This window comes from Zonotrichia albicollis, chromosome 3, assembly GCF_047830755.1.
Source record: "Zonotrichia albicollis isolate bZonAlb1 chromosome 3, bZonAlb1.hap1, whole genome shotgun sequence".
In the NCBI taxonomy this organism is placed as follows: domain Eukaryota; kingdom Metazoa; phylum Chordata; class Aves; order Passeriformes; family Passerellidae; genus Zonotrichia; species Zonotrichia albicollis.
The window spans coordinates 108318559-108336877 of record NC_133821.1 but is presented as its reverse complement, the minus strand read 5'-3'; the positions used below and the strand labels follow the sequence as shown (position 1 = coordinate 108336877).

General features: G+C 34.3%; 1 protein-coding gene across 13 annotated transcripts in view; it reads left to right on the top strand.

Moving 5' to 3' along the window:
- Positions 1-18319, top strand: part of ADGRB3 (adhesion G protein-coupled receptor B3) — a 445578-nt gene that overhangs the window by 165206 nt on the left and 262053 nt on the right. For 10 of the 13 annotated variants that reach the window (XR_012579769.1, XM_014264914.3, XM_014264921.3 and 7 more), the window contains exons 3-5: positions 12730-12840; positions 15104-15133; positions 18002-18163. Coding sequence is in view for 12 of the 13 variants with exons in the window: in XM_014264914.3 (XP_014120389.1) it covers positions 12730-12840; positions 15104-15133; positions 18002-18163 (303 nt within the window). In the remaining variant the exon portion in view is untranslated. The remainder of the gene's footprint in view (positions 1-12729; positions 12841-15103; positions 15134-18001; positions 18164-18319) is intronic. The other 3 variants (XM_005483937.4, XM_005483935.4, XM_014264918.3) reach the window with 2 other exon arrangements.

Sequence of the window (18319 nt, the reverse complement as noted above, 5' to 3'; positions counted from 1 at the left end):
CAGGCATTTGTTCAGAAGAGCACCAATTCTCCAGTGGACCCGTGTAATAATTTTACTCTGCACAAATGTTTTACTGTTTTTAATAAATTCTTGCTCTTTTAGAAAGCTGCCCAGGACCTGCCATGGAAATGTTTAAAAGATGTAGTGGCTGATATTCCTAACTGCAGTTTAGTACATACCCAGCGAATACAACCATAACATTTCAAGTCAGTAACAGCAATGGGCCTTGGAACAGTAAGAGAACAGCAACAAGAAAAACCTTGTCCCAACTGGCACTTTTTCTCCTGGGTTATTGCACTGTCTCATTTTTAATACTGGGAATAATTTACTGTGATTACATTTTTAAAAACTGCTACTTAGAGGCAAATCCAAGCTGACCTCATCATGAATAAGGATTTAGTGAAATCACTCTTTAACTAGCTGCAATTGTTCCTGTAATCTAAAGCATTAAATAGCATGGATATGCAGAAGAATCCTCATGATCTAACAGAACATAGAGTTAGAAGCTAGAAAATCATTGTTATGGGTCTGGCAGTCCTGTGTTCTGCTCAAAACCAGATAAATTAATCTGTCTGGAGCCAGTTCTGCTCACACAGCAGTTATGTGCACATTTAATTCTGTTATTTCATTACTTTTGATTTACACTGGTGGAGGTCAAAGTATTGTAATTTGTAGGTAATGTTACTCTAATGTATTAAAACCACACGAGGTAGAATAAAACAGACAAGTCTATTCTTTTGATAGTGGGAAATCATTGAAATGCAACATAAAGTGACCAAAATTATATATGTGCTAACTCGGATTACCAGCATAGGGGGCTGAATATTAGCAGTAATGACTTATTTTTGGACAAAATCTGTTACATAAAAAATTGCTTCTTCATGTCTTTTGGGAACCTGTAATGATTTTTGAAAAGCATAAACTGCATGAAAGGAAAAAATGGAAACATCTGTTCTATGGTCTAAATTCTATACATGTGCAGTCCTATGGCATCAAGCCCTTTTCCCAGAGGTAGACCTTGTGCACCCAGGCTATCCTTTGGAGATGTTTTACATATGATAGCATGTGGGCATTTGTATAAGCACATCTTGCATCAATGGGTTCTGCTGTCATCCTGGGAAATAAACTTCCCTGACTGCCAATGTAACTACCTTGAGTCCAGAGTCAGTTCTGGCACAGAGCACTCCAGTTCAGTCAGGCTTTGCAGACCTATTGCTGCATTGCTTTCAAACCTGCATTAAAACTAATGGCACATTACTTTTATAGCCTAGGATTCCTTAAACAGATTTTAGTTGAGTATGCTACTTGTATATTAAACAATTAATGATTTTTAAAAACCAAAAATATATTTTCATTTGCTGAAAATTGTTGTTAAAATCATAAGACTTTAGAACTACTTTATTTACTCTGAGAAGTAAATGAATATCAAGTTGAAGTAACATTTTAAATAAAAACAGATCAAACTTAAATATATCTAAGAAAATATCAAAAACTATTCCTCAAAATCAATAGAAAATGATCAGTCTGTACTTGGTCTAAAGCTAGGATTTTTTTTTTCTGGTCTTTTTAGAGCTGCTACCTTATAAGCTTCAGTGTAAGTTTTTCAGCCTACTTAACTTGCTCTTGATGACATGCTCATGACTGAATGCTGTATAACTTCTGTGGTCAGGATAGTGGGTTATTGTCTGATTTTTCTGAACTTATGATCTTCTCTGCCTTATTATTTTTTTGAAGTTTCCTGTTAATCAATTTAGTGAATATAAAATATATGTAATCTGTTCATTATGCTAGTAGTGTTGGAGCCATGGTCATCTAAGTACATATTCTGCTGTTGGTAGGACAGTCAAAATAAGTCTCTAGTGAGCATAATTTAATTTATTGATTCAGAATTTTTTAATGCAATTATTCCACTCTCCATGCCTACAGTAGACTTCTTTCAGGTAACTAAATAATTAGGACATTTTCAGAGAGCCAACACAAAAGAGGAAAAGGCCTATTTTGAGAGAAATTCAATTTTTTGTTTGAAAATAGCTGTGTATAAAAGCTATTTTATTGAGCTCTGTAGGGAACTCATTCTTTTCCAGCCCTTTCTAGGCAGCAGAGTAGAGGCATTTTGGAGACATCTGTAGGCTATCTGTGGGCAGATGTGTAAGCAGCACTATAGATTATTCAAAAAAAAAGGTTTCTAATTATGAGCAGTAGGATGAGATTCAAGTCTCCTAAAGACCATGATATACATTCCAGTTACAGGTGTCTAGCTGTTAAAGGAAAGTCTGTTTGCTCTAAGTAAAACATAATGAGCTGCAGACTACTCCAAATTATATTAGGGTTTTTGGGGTTTTTTTTAATGTCCGTAAGCAATAGGTCATTCTGAGAATGCATTTATGTAAGTTACAGAGATCCCAGGGTAATGAGTATTGCAAACTCAGAAGTCCAGAACAAAACACCTTCACTGAAAAAATCCCTGCTTGCAATCTCCACACATTCATATATCTTAACTATTGGCATAATTTCTGCAAATGTTGGTCCATGGTGAGCTAAGACAACTTTTAGGTAGCCACATTGTATGTTTTGCTGACAGGCTGAAATGAATTATGTAAGAGGTTATCTTAACTAAGATAAGAGGTATCTTATGTAGCCATCATGGAATAGACACTTCTAAAAGATCCTTATTGAGATGTGTAGGAGAAGCTCTATAGAGTACACTTCAGTTAATCATTGTGGAGGTCATAAGGTATGGATTGCTGCAGTAATATTTGTAAGACATGTGTGAGAATTTTAAGTGATTCAAGTGTGTACTATCACACCAGAGTGTAGGAATAATAGGAATACTAAAATCAATTATTTCGATGCCTATTGATGAAAGACAAGCATGCTCTTCCACCTCTGAGGATGTACCACTTCAGTAGTGTCATCTCCATGATTTTCCCTATGAGTATCAATGTTGTGTCAACTAGATTGTGTTTTCTATTGCTCTCTAATTTAATCAGTGAAGTGGCCCAGAAGGCACTTTGCTATGACAGAGTAGAAATCTCTGGCATCTCTGGCTGAAAAACAGCATTTTAAAAAGTTTTTTTATTTTTTTTTTTATATTTATGTTGCAAAAACCAGCATTATATTGATGGGTCTCAGAGTAATCTATGTGCTTGGTAAACCTGTAGAGCATCATTATCATAGTCTCACTAATTCTAATGGATTCATCAACTCAGTCCAGTAAAGTGCTGTTCCTGTGTTAAGAGCAGTACACTGTGATCAAGTGGATTATGCCTATGAATACATCTGCTCCTAGATCAAATCTGCTCTTTGATTGTTTTATTATTTTATATTTTGACATAGGGTATTTTTTCTGGTGTTAGATAGGTGAGAAATCCTGCACTTCAGTTGTTGTTTAATGCAGGCTTCAGGATGAACTTCTGTAAGAGGTGTTTGACAAACTGTGCTTTGTTTAGCTCAGATCTGCAGCTGAACTGTTAGTTTGCTTTTGTAGAAGCATTGCATGGGTAACACCTGTAAAATAAGCTGTGGTACTCTCTGACACTGGCCCATAGAGCTAGGAAGGAAGGACATGTTAGCAGATGCACTGAAAAACTTTTTTCAAGTGTGGATTATGCAGTAAGAGTGAAGAAAAACATTGGGTTTTAGCCTCTGGGAGATATTTGTCTCCTTAAAAGCATTAAATTAATTGCTGACTAGGTCTGACTCTGAAATCAGAATTTCAGAGACATAGAAAAGTGCTTTTACTAAAGATGGCAAAAACATCTAATTTATTTCTAAAAAATCCCAAAATATCTAGGTCCAAGAGATTCTCTGATAGTTTTTGTTTAGATCTCTTGTGTGCTTTCCTACTTAAAATCATGTGCATGTATTTCTGAAGGAAGGATTTAGATTTATTTTAAGATTTGGTTTGAGTTATTTATCATTGAAACAGGCTCTCTAGGGAAGTGATGGAGTCACCATCCCTGGAAGTGTTCAAAAACTGTGTGCATATGGGCACTCAAGAATATGGTTTAGAGGTGAACATCATAGTAGTGCTGGGATGATGGTTGGATTAGGTGACCTTAGAGGTATTTTCTGATCTTAACAATGCTGTGATTCTATGATTGTGAAAATTGTATCTGAGGTTTGAATTTGAATCACTGGGTTTCCTCTCACTTGTGTTGTCTTTTCCCATTAAGTTTATTCTATTGACTAGAGAAGAATTCTTTATGACTCATATTTAAGACCACAGGTGTCCCACAGGAGTTCAGAGAGAACTTATGGTGCCATAAGACACTTTTTAAGAGGTTCCAGGTCTGTTTTGGAAACCACTGCAACACCCTTCCTATCAAGGCAGTGTGCCATACACAGATCTCCACCATGAGCTGTGTGGAATAATGTTTGAAACTGCATGTGTGTGTTAATTAACCTGCAAGTGACAGCTGACAAAGGCACGTACCCTTGTGAACTGCTTGTATAAACCTCTTAACTCGGAGTAGTAGGTCTCTTGTTTTGGTAAACACCTTCTCAACTTACAAACTTTAGTCTGCCTGAGTGGAATGAGGCCATTTTACAGCCAAGGCTTTTGTCCTTTACTTTTATTCTTCTTTTCTCTGATTAAAATTTAGCAGCCATTCATGATGTCTGTATACAAAACAGCCAGCTTTGTGGTATCACAGGTGATAAAAATGTAATGTGCAAAATTCACATCCAGCAACACTTCTTCCATTTTTTATTATTTTCTCATAAAAACAATTTAGGAGACTTAAACAAGGACAAGAAAATGCTCTTAAAAAGGCATGCAATATCATTTCGCTTTACCTAGAAGCTTTACCATTCTAAAAAAGCATCCATACTCAGTTTAACTGTTCTTAGTGATTACAGTCTGCAGTACCTGTTATTTAAAATATTGATTCTTGTTCCTTCCCTTCATACAGCTTTAGAATCTTTCACAGAGTGTAAACTTCCCTGTTAAAAATTCATAGATAATTCATCTCCTATTTTAATGAGTGCTTCTATCGTTTAGAAAAGATTAGGCAACCATCTGCAGGAATGTCTGTGCTAAGTAGTTGCAGGGCAAGGAAATAGTCTACATGTCCTTGTGAGTCCTGCTTTCTACAGTTAACTTCTTTTTCAGTCTTTCTAGAACAGAAAATAAGAATTACTGAATTCAAGAATAGCTTAGAAAATTACAGTTTGTTCTCAGTCATCATCTCTTGACTTTTAATTGTACAGAACACTAAAGAGGCACATACTGGCCTGTGTGTAATAACCACGTAGTTTGCTGCAGAAAACAGGGTGTTCTTATAAAAATGGTGCCATTCTGAAATAACTCCTCCACTGGCTAACCATATCAGTAATTCAATTAATTCAATATATGGCAAAAGAAAAATATTTAATGCGGAAGTAAAATAGTATGAAATATAAAGAAGAAATGAAGATAGTGAAGAATTGTTATTATACAATGATTTAAATTTTTAAAGGCTACACATGAATAAGTTATTATAGTAGAAACATTCAAATAATGAGAATACTACAAGAAAAAGCATTAAAAGTGTTTCATTTTAAAAAACAAAAAATTTGTAAAGGTAAGCCCCTGTACTTTCCTTCTTTAATGTGTTGTTATATTCATTAATCTTTTGAGAAAACAGTATGGAACATGAGGGAATAACATACTGCTGAATTTACAGGAATTAAATGTTAAAATTGAAAATGTAAAGTGCTTTTATCAGTATTGTTAATTTTATTTGAATACAACCATTTTGGGATGGATTACTAGGGAAATATTTGAATGGGAAAAATGTGTACAGCAGAGCATCTTCTGCCTACCTGGCCATGATAATTACAAATGTCAGATTTGGTAGATATAAAAAGGGGTTAAGTTGCAGTTCGGGCTTCCATCCACCCCTCCTTTTCCTCTTTGCTTAGTTATAATTCTGCAAAGCCCGTGTGAAAACACACTACCTGCTATGGTGACATTTTACATTCATTTTGAACAGGTATGAGTCACTTTACCAGATTTTTATGCTGTTTCTCCTGCCTAGGTGTATGGTGATGAGCAATTGGGACCAGGAAGGGAAATAATAGACTTTGCACCGTTTCAACATTCTCTGCACATTGAAAGTGAAGAAATATTACATCTTTATGATATTCTTCACTGATCAAATCTGTAACCATAAGTAAACAGGTTCAGATCCCACTAAAGATACTGGCTGGCCAAGAGAGTCACTGCAGAGATCCACAGAGAGACAGCAGATTGCATTGTCATGAGAAAAACTTGCTCCTTGGGATTTGTGCTATCCTTTATATATTAATTCAGCAATACTTCATTTCTTATGTCATTAAAAATACCAGCAGTAGTATTAATCCAAAGTTATGTCCTAGGAGTAAATGGGTCTCCCTAGAGATGAATATAAACTAATTACCTTTGTACAATATGTTGACTGTTTAGAATACATAATTGTTTTCCCTGATTTTTTGAGAGATGAAAGAATGCATACGTATATGTATTACGATATCTCTGTCTATGAAAGAAAAGAAATCTTGTATCTAATTTCTCACAAATATTTACCTGTCTTTTTTTCATGAAATCCAATAATTTAGTACAATTTAAAAAATATACTCTGTTAGTACAAATGCTTTTGCCTTTCATATTTCCATTAACATAAAATCCTTTCCATGTTTTCATAAGTACTAGCATATTTTTCTCACTGTCTTCATGAATACAGCTCAGTTCAGATCTTAATTCACTCTATTGAAAGAAATTATTCCATTCAGCTTGAAACTGATCAAAGCTCTTCTATACTGTTTTGGAGAGCCAAAAGGGGACTTTTTATGGGACCAGGATCTACGTAGGAAGTAAGCAAAGGCTGTTTTAAGAATGTTTTCCACATTCACTTAGAAGAGGTTCCCATGGAAATCTAATTCAGCTAATAGTTACGTTACTCTTTTGGCAACTTGCCTGCCTCATGAGGAAATATCATTTTAAGGGGTTCCCATAGAAAGCTATAGCTTAAATCTGTACTGCAGAGTGATGGTATTCACTAATGCCCTGAAGCTCTGTGTCCTGCCAATGCAGCATCAGAGAACAAGTGCTTCCTTGTGGGGTCTGGGTACTCTGCTACAGTGAGAATGCTCCTCAGATTTCCTTCTGTCATAGAGCGTACTGTAAGGGGAAAAAAAAGGAGGGGGGGTGGGGGGGGGGGAAGAAAAACCAGGGGAAAAAAAAAAAAAGGGCCCTGCAATTCGTGTTTTATTCATTTTGGGTTTTTTGTTGGGGTTTTAGTAATCTTCAGACCTACAAAGGAATAACTAAAAATAAAGAAGAAAACAAAAACCCTTCATTCCTTTGAATGTAGTGATATTTATTATGTATATATATATATGAGAGATAATTTTATAATGAAAATGTAACAGAAAGTCACAGCTTCTTAAGTCAACGCAAAGTTGTGCTTCTAAGTCAACACACATTCTGCCATCTAGTGACCAGAAGAAATTGTACTGACCAGTTGCTAATGTGATGAGAAACCTCAAATACTGCTACTGCTGTGTATCTTTGTGGGAGAACCTCTAAAATGGGTTAAAAAAATTTGCAGAAAACTTTTTCATGCTCTGAGAAGTCAGATATTGATCAGATCTACTGAAATTAGTTAATATTGCAGCCCAAAATTTGATTTAAACAGACTGATTCTTTATACATTTCCGTAGTCTTCTTTCTTCCTTTCCCCCTCTCCTCCTCACCCTTCACCTGGGACTTCTATCAGCATTTTGCATAATTTCTGGGAAAAATATTTGTGTGTTAGGATGCCATGCTACTGCATGTGAGACAGTTTGCATTATTGCACATTTTGACTGCAAGACCTATTCTGTTCATTCAGCAGTCAAGAGTAAATGGAAACACTTGTTTGGCTAGTTACAGGTCAGGAGTGGGTAGGGTAGTATGAATCACACTGCTGGAGCATTGTGGGTGAAAGAAAATGACAATCTCTTTGGGGAGTTGACTGCCTCTTTTTGCTTTTAAGGTTTTGAAAAGCTTCCAGGAAACTGCTCTACTTGTTCTGTACAAGCTGATGACACTCAGCAGCTCTCAAAAGTTCCTTGGCATTGTGTGTGTCCTAAGGGGGTAACCCTAGAGGTCTCAGAACCACTTTTTTTTTTTTTTAGTTCATTTATGATGTCATCACCAACTTCTATGATGAAAAAGGCTTTTTATATTAATGGCAGTGTGTCCTGCACCATAAATAGCACAATTCATAGTAGATGGTACACCATAATACATTTGTCCTCTGAAGTTCCCATGAAATATGGTAAAAAATAGCCATAAAAGCCAGACCAACATGGTTTATAATGTCATCTGATTAATAGGATATATATGCAACAAATATATCCGTTAATATCATAAAATAGCCTTAAAATCTGTTTGATATTTACCTTAATTTCAAAGAATATCCACTTGTCAAAAAGCAAAGACTTGGTGAGTAGAACCCTGCAAAGATGGTATTTTTCTTTTGTATTTCTCAGTTGTCCTAGTTTGCATTTTTACACTGTTAACAGATTTTTTTTTTCTTCTTTATTCCTACAGAGAGCACATGGCACCTCTCTCCTCTTCTAAAAATGTACACCTACACTGGCCGCAAGATTTTAGCTTCTCCTCTAAAAACTAAAAAGGTTACTCAATAGGAATAAAAATTCCCATAACATAACATAACATAACATAACATAACATAACATAACATAACAATAAAGGTAAAGCAAATGGGACTAGTGATAAGAGTTGTCAATAATACCAAACTGTAAACTTTGGAATTGCAATTTTTTATTCTGTCCAAGAAGGCATGGAACTATATTACCTATGTGCCTCTGCTTGTATGTAAAATGAAATCATGGAATCAGATAATAATTTAGGATGGAAAAGCCCTCCAAGATCACTAACCTTTGACCAAACACCACCATGCCAACTACACCATAGCACTAAGTGCCATGTCAAATCATTTTTGAACACTTCCAGAGATGGAGACTCCACCACCTCCCTGGGCAGTCTGTTCCAATGTTTAACCAAATGATCCATAACATCCATATTAAAATGTATGCATCACTAAAATGCTTTGAAGTATTGATCCATTATGAGCAGCTGAGGAGCAAAAACATAGGCATCCTATTGCAGTGATCCCTTGCGCTTCCACAGCCACCAAAGGACCACTGACAGCAGAATAAATTCTTTTATCAGATAATGAAACCTGAAGTTTTCTACCCCAAATGTTTGGAATGTGTTATGATTTATTATAAGTCTTGGTCTGTTTTAAATGATTCAAGGTTCCCCATAATGCCATTTTTATTTACATTTTAAGATATTTATGGGATTTTATCTTCATGCTGCGTAGATTATAGCATTAACAATGTAATAAAAAGGCTTTAAACCCTTGCATGTTTCCAGGCCTAATTTAGAGTCACACTGTCAATTTCTGAATTAGACCATGCACCTATTTGTTGCTGAAGGGATTTGCTTTCCCCCTGTAATTAATGAAACAATATAATTAATATCAATGTTAGAGATAAAACAAGAGAAGAACTGTCCTGTTTCACCCAAATAAAATTTAGGACAGACATCACCAAAAAAATTCTCTTCAGAAACTAATGTCTACAAAAATACCTTCTTCTGGGTTAGAAAACTTATTTTCAGCAGCAAAAACTAGGTAAGAAGAGTGAGAATGATAAAAATTAATTTACTCAGAATGTCAATTCAAATATCCAATATTATATCCAGATATCAGGTCTTGAATCATGCTGACTTGACCTTCAGGACACGTCTGTGCTATAATACTGCCTACATTAGGATGGTTCTTAGCACCTTTCACACACAAACAAATCCTTGAAACTTCTGTGCCATTTAGTCATCCTCTAGACTGACTTGGGTTAAAATGCTTTCCCAGCCCAGACAGCATTTAGATACTGCCTCTCTGTGAAGTATTGAGGGGAAAAAAAACAGCATAATGGGTTCACCTTCTGTATTTATTACCTAGGATCTAAAAATGAAGGGAAGTTTCATTCTATTTAGTATTTATTGCAAACTTAAGATATTATATTAAAAATGCTTCATAAAAATGCATTACTCTTAAGCTTCTTAGATTAAACAGTTTTGAGATCATTGTTTCTACTTATACACAGAAAGTGGACATTTCTGATCCCATTACAAAAATGCACTTGACCCTTTTTTTTTTTTTCTCTCATGAGGCCTGAATTTTAATGAGGTCTCACCCATGCCAGTACATTGCATTTCCTGGTACTGCTTTTGTTCTCATGTGGCATTTGGTTAAATACTTCAGCTGAATATGAAAATAAGAGCATTGCATAAGTCTGGTTCCATTTTTTTGATAAAACTTATAAAAATATTTTTATCTGGGTAATGAAAAATTTATCTTTAATATATACTTGCTATATAAATGCTTAGTATATCAAAGGGAGATTAGCTGAAAAGTGCATCTCAAAGACCATCAGCAATAGCTGAAGTGAATTGAAAATGTTTTGTTGCTTAAGTGGAAAAATGAAAAAACCGAGGCACTATAATCATGCTGAGTGGTATTTGTAACTCCATGGTTATGAGTGGGGTTACATCAGGCATTATCCACAATGCAGAGAACTGATCTCCCAGACATCCCTTTGCCTCTCCACCAGCAGTCTCTGTCCTGCAGGACACTGCATGTGCCCGCACCCAGCACAAGATGCTGCAGGACTGGGACCAGACCATTCACCACCTCCCTGTATGCCTCTGGAAAGCCTTCCTCTAGCAAAGGTCTCCCATTATTGCACTCTGTCACTTCAAAAGTAGAACTAAGTCTTCTGCAAGAATGGTGCCATACCCTCTAAATTGCCTGACAAGCAGAGATCATGCAGGCAGCAAACTCAGAGTAAACATGCCTTGCTGTGACAGCCTCTTCAGGGGAGAAGCTGTGTAGAGTCTCCTGCCATTGCCATGCTATTAATTACAGTTTAAATGTGTCATCTGTACTGCACCTTGTAAAAATGGTATTAAATATTCTAATCTCAGTTTGCATTAGAATATTAATTGTAATAAGAGATTTTCCACAGAATCAAAAGCTGTCTTAAATCAGAGAAGCTGCAGAAGAGGTGTATTTTGGAAAAAAATTATTCATAGAATTTTTAACACACATATGTATATATACACATACATATATATATTATATATTTGCATGTGTGTATATACATATATCATTTAATTATCTTATATTTATTTCTGGGATGTATTAAAATGTTGAATGTTTAATCCTCAAAATATATTTTATTAATTATATTTTCAGATATTCTCTTTAGAATGTGAACTGCGTTGCTGTTCTCAAATGAATAATTAAATTTATATTTTAAGTGGTGCCAGTAATGAATATTTACAAAAAGAAACGCTAATTTGGAGAAATACATGAATAGTTTACTAGAAAGGAAAAAAACCTCTTGCTTCTGATTGACCCCTTAAAAATAAGTTTACCTTTTATTGTTTCTTTAAATAGAAATTTTAATGTCTTAAATTATTTATCAAGACAATTCATTTGCAAATAATATTTATTAGGGATATTTACATATCATATAATGTTTTGTGGGTTTTGAGGCAGAAAGGTAAGTTTTATTATCTTCATGCCTTTACAAATTGGGGAGAATTTTGAATTTTGCATTTGCAAGGTAACCTTCCAGCAGAAAGGTATTTTTAAATGTTTGTGTTCCTTGTGTTTCAGACACCTTCTGTCTCATCAGAAACTTTATGTGATTGTAGTTGAAGTAGTTTCAATGTTAACCCACATTTCCCTGCACATGCTTCTTGAATTAGAGTCCCAGGTTTTGGGGTGATTTTTTACAGAGTATTTAGCACTGAGCTGCAGACAGCTGTGTGTGCCTGGCAGGATCATAGGGAACTGTGCTGAAGATACAGCAGTCCCCCTCTAAGTGCGAAAGACTTTCTGTATTTCATTACAGAAATGAAAAGTAGAGCTAAGGTAGAAGTCTAGGAGGTTTGCACAGGACAAGAGAGGGTAAATGACAGCATTAATAACAGGATAAACAACTAAAGCACTCATCTCCCACACTCTGGGGCTTGATGTCACCGATTTTTCATGGGTTTTCCCTATTAAAATCAATGTGGAGAGTAAAATACAATCTATAGTCTTTTAACTTAGAGGTTTCAGGAAGGAAGCAGATCACAAGCATTTGTTCTGCTGTATTCAACCTAAAATATTAAACAGTTCATTGGCTAAATTATTATAATTTCCGACTGCCACCATTCCCAAAGATGACTTTTTATCTCTGTTGAAGGCTTCATCAGCCTGAAAGATGAGTGCAGAAATAGAAGTCCTCTGGAGAAGCAGCAGGCTCTGCCACAGAACAGCAATGTCTAACACTGTCACCGTCATTTTCTGGTGTGGTTTGCACGGATTTAAAATAAAGGAATAGAATGTCTGCATTTGAATAACTGTTTTTGTCCCGTGTCATACAGCTGATTTATAGAATGTGTCACTACATTGAATGTTGGTTCATAAAATAAAATCATATTGGAAAATCTGCAGACATAAATTTAAGTATTTATTGAAAGCTGAGTGTAGCAAAGTTAAGTTGATGTTAACTGCCATGATCACTTGCCTGACTCTTGCCAGCAACTTCCAGGTATGTTTAGGAACATATTGCATGAGACAGTATGTGACTTTTGAGAAATGTCTACACACAAGCTTTCATAAACCTTTATTCTGTCTTTAGAATTTGGAATGATGGGAGATCATACAATTAAAAGTCAGCGACCTCGATCTGTTCATGAGAAAAGGGTCCCTCAGGAACAAGCTGATGCTGCTAAATTTATGGCACAAACTGGTAATACATCAGTTACATTTTTTCTATTTACTGTTGTTAATTTTAGCAAGACCACTGCATGTTTCCATAATCTTTTGCTGCATATTTGTCAGTTTTCTAAGCTGATACTTTTTTTGAGTCATTTATTTTTTTTTTCACCAGTTAAAGTCCATAAATAAAGTAGCTAAGAGTTAGGTAGATCATGCAAAAACATGCACTGTGAATGTGAATACTGAATCATTTAATGTAAGCATGAATTTCTTTAGTAGTAAAAGCAGTCTCACATGTACAAACACAGGACAGCTCACTGTGACATGGTAACTTTTTTTCAAAGATGTTAAGAACATGCTTCAGAATTTCTTTATAAATAGAATGTCTAATCCCAGCTTTAGGCTTTTATCAAATTAATTAATTACTGGGGTGACTTTAATGTGCATGCGTTCAGCATTTGCTATCTTTGGCCCAGCACGATGCTCTGGTCTCTAGTTTCCAGATTCATAATTGCTAAATGAAATTGGCCGTAAGTAGATTTTAATTGAATGTGCAAATTATCTAACAGTTTTTCATCTAAAACATATTTTCTAATTTTGTTTGAGCAACTTCATCTTCTTTATCTAAAGATACCAAGATGATATTGGAAACCTGGAGCTGAAGTAATTAAAAAAAAAGCCTGATTAGCCTGTTTACCAACAGCTACCACAGCTGTCTTTGGGGTGAATGATAAAATTTTAGTGGTGAGTTGAATTAAGCTCTCATACACCAAAGCTACTGCCCATTTTGACTTCAGTAATGATCCATGTATCTGTTGGTAAAAGCTAACTCTTTATTGGCACCCTACACACTTCTTTCCAGTAAGTTACTGAGTTGACAATCTTGTGCCCCATAATTGTTGTATGGATTTGAATCAACTTCCTCTGTATCCCATAGTAACTAACCTAGAATATATGCCTGCATCAGTTGTACATAATGCTTCCAGTTTTTATGCACTTCAGTAAAAGAGCTATAATTGCTTCTAGATATGTTGCATGTTGACTTCCTTAGTGGTAGGGTGCTTTACTTAACAGATTTGCAGAAATCGGTATATTAAGCAATCTAAGTATAGCCAATCAGTGTAGATCTGTTTGATAACAAATTTAGAATAGGAAAAAGTTTGTTTCCCTCATATTAATCTGTAGGATTGCTTTTATGGCTAACTCCCAGATACTACTGTAAGCAAAGGCAGTGGAAGAAGGGAGCCTAGAGTTCTCTAGGTCTCCATGCAGTTTTTGTTTAGGAAAGTAGAACTTATCACTTACATACCTAGATCAGACATATAATGTTAGTTGCTTACTACTTAGAATAACACCTTTGCTTTTATGCTGCTTCTTGAATTCATACAATTACTCAAAAAATAATAAAATTATCTGGGGTTTTTTTTCCCACATAAATCCTTAAAACTTAAATAATATCACGCAAATCTTGTATTTGATAATTTTTAGTCATGCATTGCAGTGCATCTATTCTGGGTGTTAAGAGAGCTGCATTACAAGTGCAGCCCTTATACCATCACCTTCCAATACATTGTGTGTGTGGAGTGGGAGATGAGCGTTCAAAATTATACAGGATTGGTTTTCAAGGTCCTGTTCTGAAAGCATGTGAGATGTATGAGCATATAAATTTAGATGCCAGAGTTTGGGGAAATATATATTTTCCATGCTGCAGGTTAATACATTTTAAGTAATACTTGTGCTCTTTCTGGACATACTAATTTTCATATCTTCATTTTGTTTTTCCTTTGTAGTGATCATTGCATATTTTCTTCACCTGTAATGCATTCATTTTTCTTGCAATAAAATGATTGTGATATCTTCCTAAACTGATTCATAAGGTTTTTTCCCTAACATATCTATCTCATTAATTTATCCACTAAGAAATATTATTAGTAATTGGTTATTGAGTTTATGGGGTTTTATATTTTAAGCCTTGATATTTTATTTTTTGTAATAATAAAACAGATAAAAAGCGCAACAAAATATTTGTATGTTTTTAAAAGGCAGTGAGATAGCAATAGAGAAATATCCTGGAAAAGATTTATGAAAAGCATTTAATACTGTTTGAATTGTGGACTTAATCCACGAAATTTTGCTGGAAATTGAGGAGTTTTAAAATGTGGTATTAAAATATGCATTTTTCTGGTTTTGGAGAGTATTATGAAGCAGTAAAAATATTTATTAAAAAATACTGTGTGAATAATTTCTTGTTCTATATTTGTCATTTTATGTGTTTGGACTGATCCTTCCCTTAGGTGTTATTGGATTTAGAGAGTATAATGCAGGTAAGTTTTACACAGATCAATGAGGCCTTCCATACAGTAAGTTATGTTTCCTCTTACGTGTCAAGCATCAGGGGAGAATAAGAGTTTGGTAGCTTGCTAGGAAATAATTTGAGATTATAGATTTATTATGATTGATATAAAAATTTAAGAGTTCTCAACAAAAAACAAGAAGGTAAATAAAAAGTAGCCTGTTCAAAATTCTAATTTCAGAAAAGAATGGATAAGAGGAAAACAAACAATTGAAGATATATTTGCAGGTTATGTACTTAACCTGGATTTATTATAGAAAATATAGTAGTTTTATGTGCTGAAGTTAAAATGGTACATTAAAAATTATATATATTTAAAGATGTTTTCCTTCTTTCAAATCTTTTAAAATAAGGAATAATCATCCTGAAAACAGTATAAAATACTCTGAAAAATTAAAAAATTACCAAAACAAATCATAATGTATTGTATAAAAAGAAGCAAAGCAGCTGGTGAGATAAGTGTGCTCTTTATTTTGTTTTCATTTTGTTCTTTTTTGCTTTGCCTGGTAATATGGAGGATCTTCCTCCAGCAAATGTTTAAGCCTTCTTTACATGTGATGATGTATATTAAGAAATTATGCTTTTTGTGAATGAACAGTACATAAATTCTCAGGACTTCTAATAATTAATACTAATTTCAAAATTCACTCAATACATTCACACAACAGTCTGACTACAGCCTGATAATCATGTTGCTGCTATTTTCCATCATATTCCAAGGGTTTAGAGTAACATCTTTATCACTTTAATATATATTTTTTTAATTTTTAATTTCCTTATTTTATTAGTTGTGTAATGTCAATATGTCATTGTTGAATAATGGATTGTTTACACTGAGTATATATAACTCTTTTGCATAATGAGGAATATCTTGAGAAACATAGTTTAAATATTTTTGCTGCTTGACCTTTTATCTAAACAATTTTAACAAAGGCAAAGTCAAACTTCAAACATGTAGGAAAAGACAAAAAGTATTGGCCTAGAAACCCACAGTAATACACGTTTTTCTACCATGCATATAGGGCTTATAGTACATATTTTATAATTGTTAATGTCTACATACATATTCAATATATTTAGCATGTTATGTCATCTAACCTGAACCTAAGCCATCTAACTGCCTAATCAAAGTGCTAAATTCATGTCACAAGAACTATTAAAACAATAATCAGTGATTTTTTTTTCATTTTTTTCACCTAACAAATAAAGAAAAGAACTACAAAAATCACTGGTGAATTTTTTGTGTAGAAAGCTCATAATTTTGTGGTTTTATGTAGAAATTTTTAGAATTGCATATAATTTTATTAAAAACAGAGGGATTTGTGTGCTAATTATAATGCATTCTGTCTTTTTACTGAATAAGAAGCACTTTTTTTTTTTTAAAGCATTGAATAGCCTCAGAATTGAATCTTAGAAGTCTAGCAGAAACAATCATTCTGCAAAGGCTTCCTGCTTGACCTCTGGGGGGAAAAAAACAACCAAAAAAAGACAGTTTGGAGAGATTCACAGATTCTTGCTACAAAGCACTGTTTGAAGAAATAGCATGTCACTTACTGCATTCTTGGAAGATAGCACCAGAATATTCCTGCTTTGTAGACAGTCCCTCGACTGTGATCAGTATCAGAACTTTTGGAAGACTAGAAGTATACTGAGATAACTGAAATTTCAAGCAAGCCCCTCAAGTCTGCAGATTTTATCATGCCACTGATTTTAAAACAGAAAGTCCCATTTGTTTCTAAAAGGACTTACACTAAAAAATTAGGCATGCAGTAAGGATTTGAGCTGCCATTTTACATTACATTCTGAATTTTAACAGAAGAAGCTAAACATCAATGCACAATTATTTACTCAAATTGTTCAGTGAGTTATATTCACATTATTTTTGCTTTTGCTTTCTGAGAATACTCAAGGGACTTATTTTTCTGAACAGGAATTCCTTTGGGAAAGGAATTCCACAATTGTGTGTATAGCTGTTCATCCATTCTTTCAAAATTCAAGCATTCTTTCCAGAGCATCCATGGAAGAAAATGTTATGCATGACTTGTTTTCAAAAAATAAAAATATAATATTCTATCTCTCAGAATTTTTTGTAAAAAACCTCTTTTCTAATATACAGTATTAATAAATCACATCTGACATTTTGAACATAGTAGTATGTATTACTTTTCGTAATTAGGTCTGGTACACCCAAGAATTCAGCATACCTGTAGGCCAAAAGCAAGGAGTAAATTTATGCAGTAAATTATCAAAGTTTCCATCTCACATTTCAGGTTAAAGTTTAGTAAACAAAATATTTTCTTTGTCAGGGAACTTCATTCAAATTCTATATGATTCTGCTGAAGAAAATGTAAGACATTAGGGACTGATTGTCTGGGTTTTTTTTAATTGGAATTCCCTTATTGGTAGGGCTCCTTAAACTGTTACTGAGCCTTAATTCTAGAAGGATAAGTATAAATATCAAAGACAAATCCTTTGCTATTATGTAAAAAAAGTTGTCTATGTTCTTACAGAATCCTGAGGGTAGTGTTGTTTCTCAAGTGTTGAAGGGCAGTAGTTCTCATAAAGTTGTAAATGATGCTAAGACATCAAAGTGTTCCCCTCTGACAGGCGTTTTGTGATTGCAGCATTGTAGGTGTCCTTGTTTTCTATTCATTGCACATTTTCACAGCTGCTTTACTCCATAAACCTTTAAATATTTATTTTGGTGTTGTACTTTTTTCTTTGATTTATAAGAGCGGACGATAATGAGCTTCAGCAAAAATAAAAGAAACCAAACAAAACAAGCTGTGTCATTAATACTTATGTCTATATTCATGTTTGTTTGTTGTCTTGAATACAGGTGAATCTGGTGTTGAAGAGTGGGCCCAGTGGAGTACGTGTTCAGTTACTTGTGGTCAAGGGTCGCAGGTGCGAACCAGAACTTGTGTATCACCTTACGGGACACACTGCAGCGGCCCTTTAAGAGAATCAAGGGTTTGCAATAACACTGCCCTCTGTCCAGGTAGTGTTAGCAGCCAATAAATAAATTGTGGATGTTTTTGAACTGTATAATGATAAGGATTTGAAACTTTTTTTTTTTATTATTATTAACATGGATTTCATAGGGGCATTTCAATTAAAGCAGAGAACTGTAATTCTGTTCACCTGTGATTTTTTT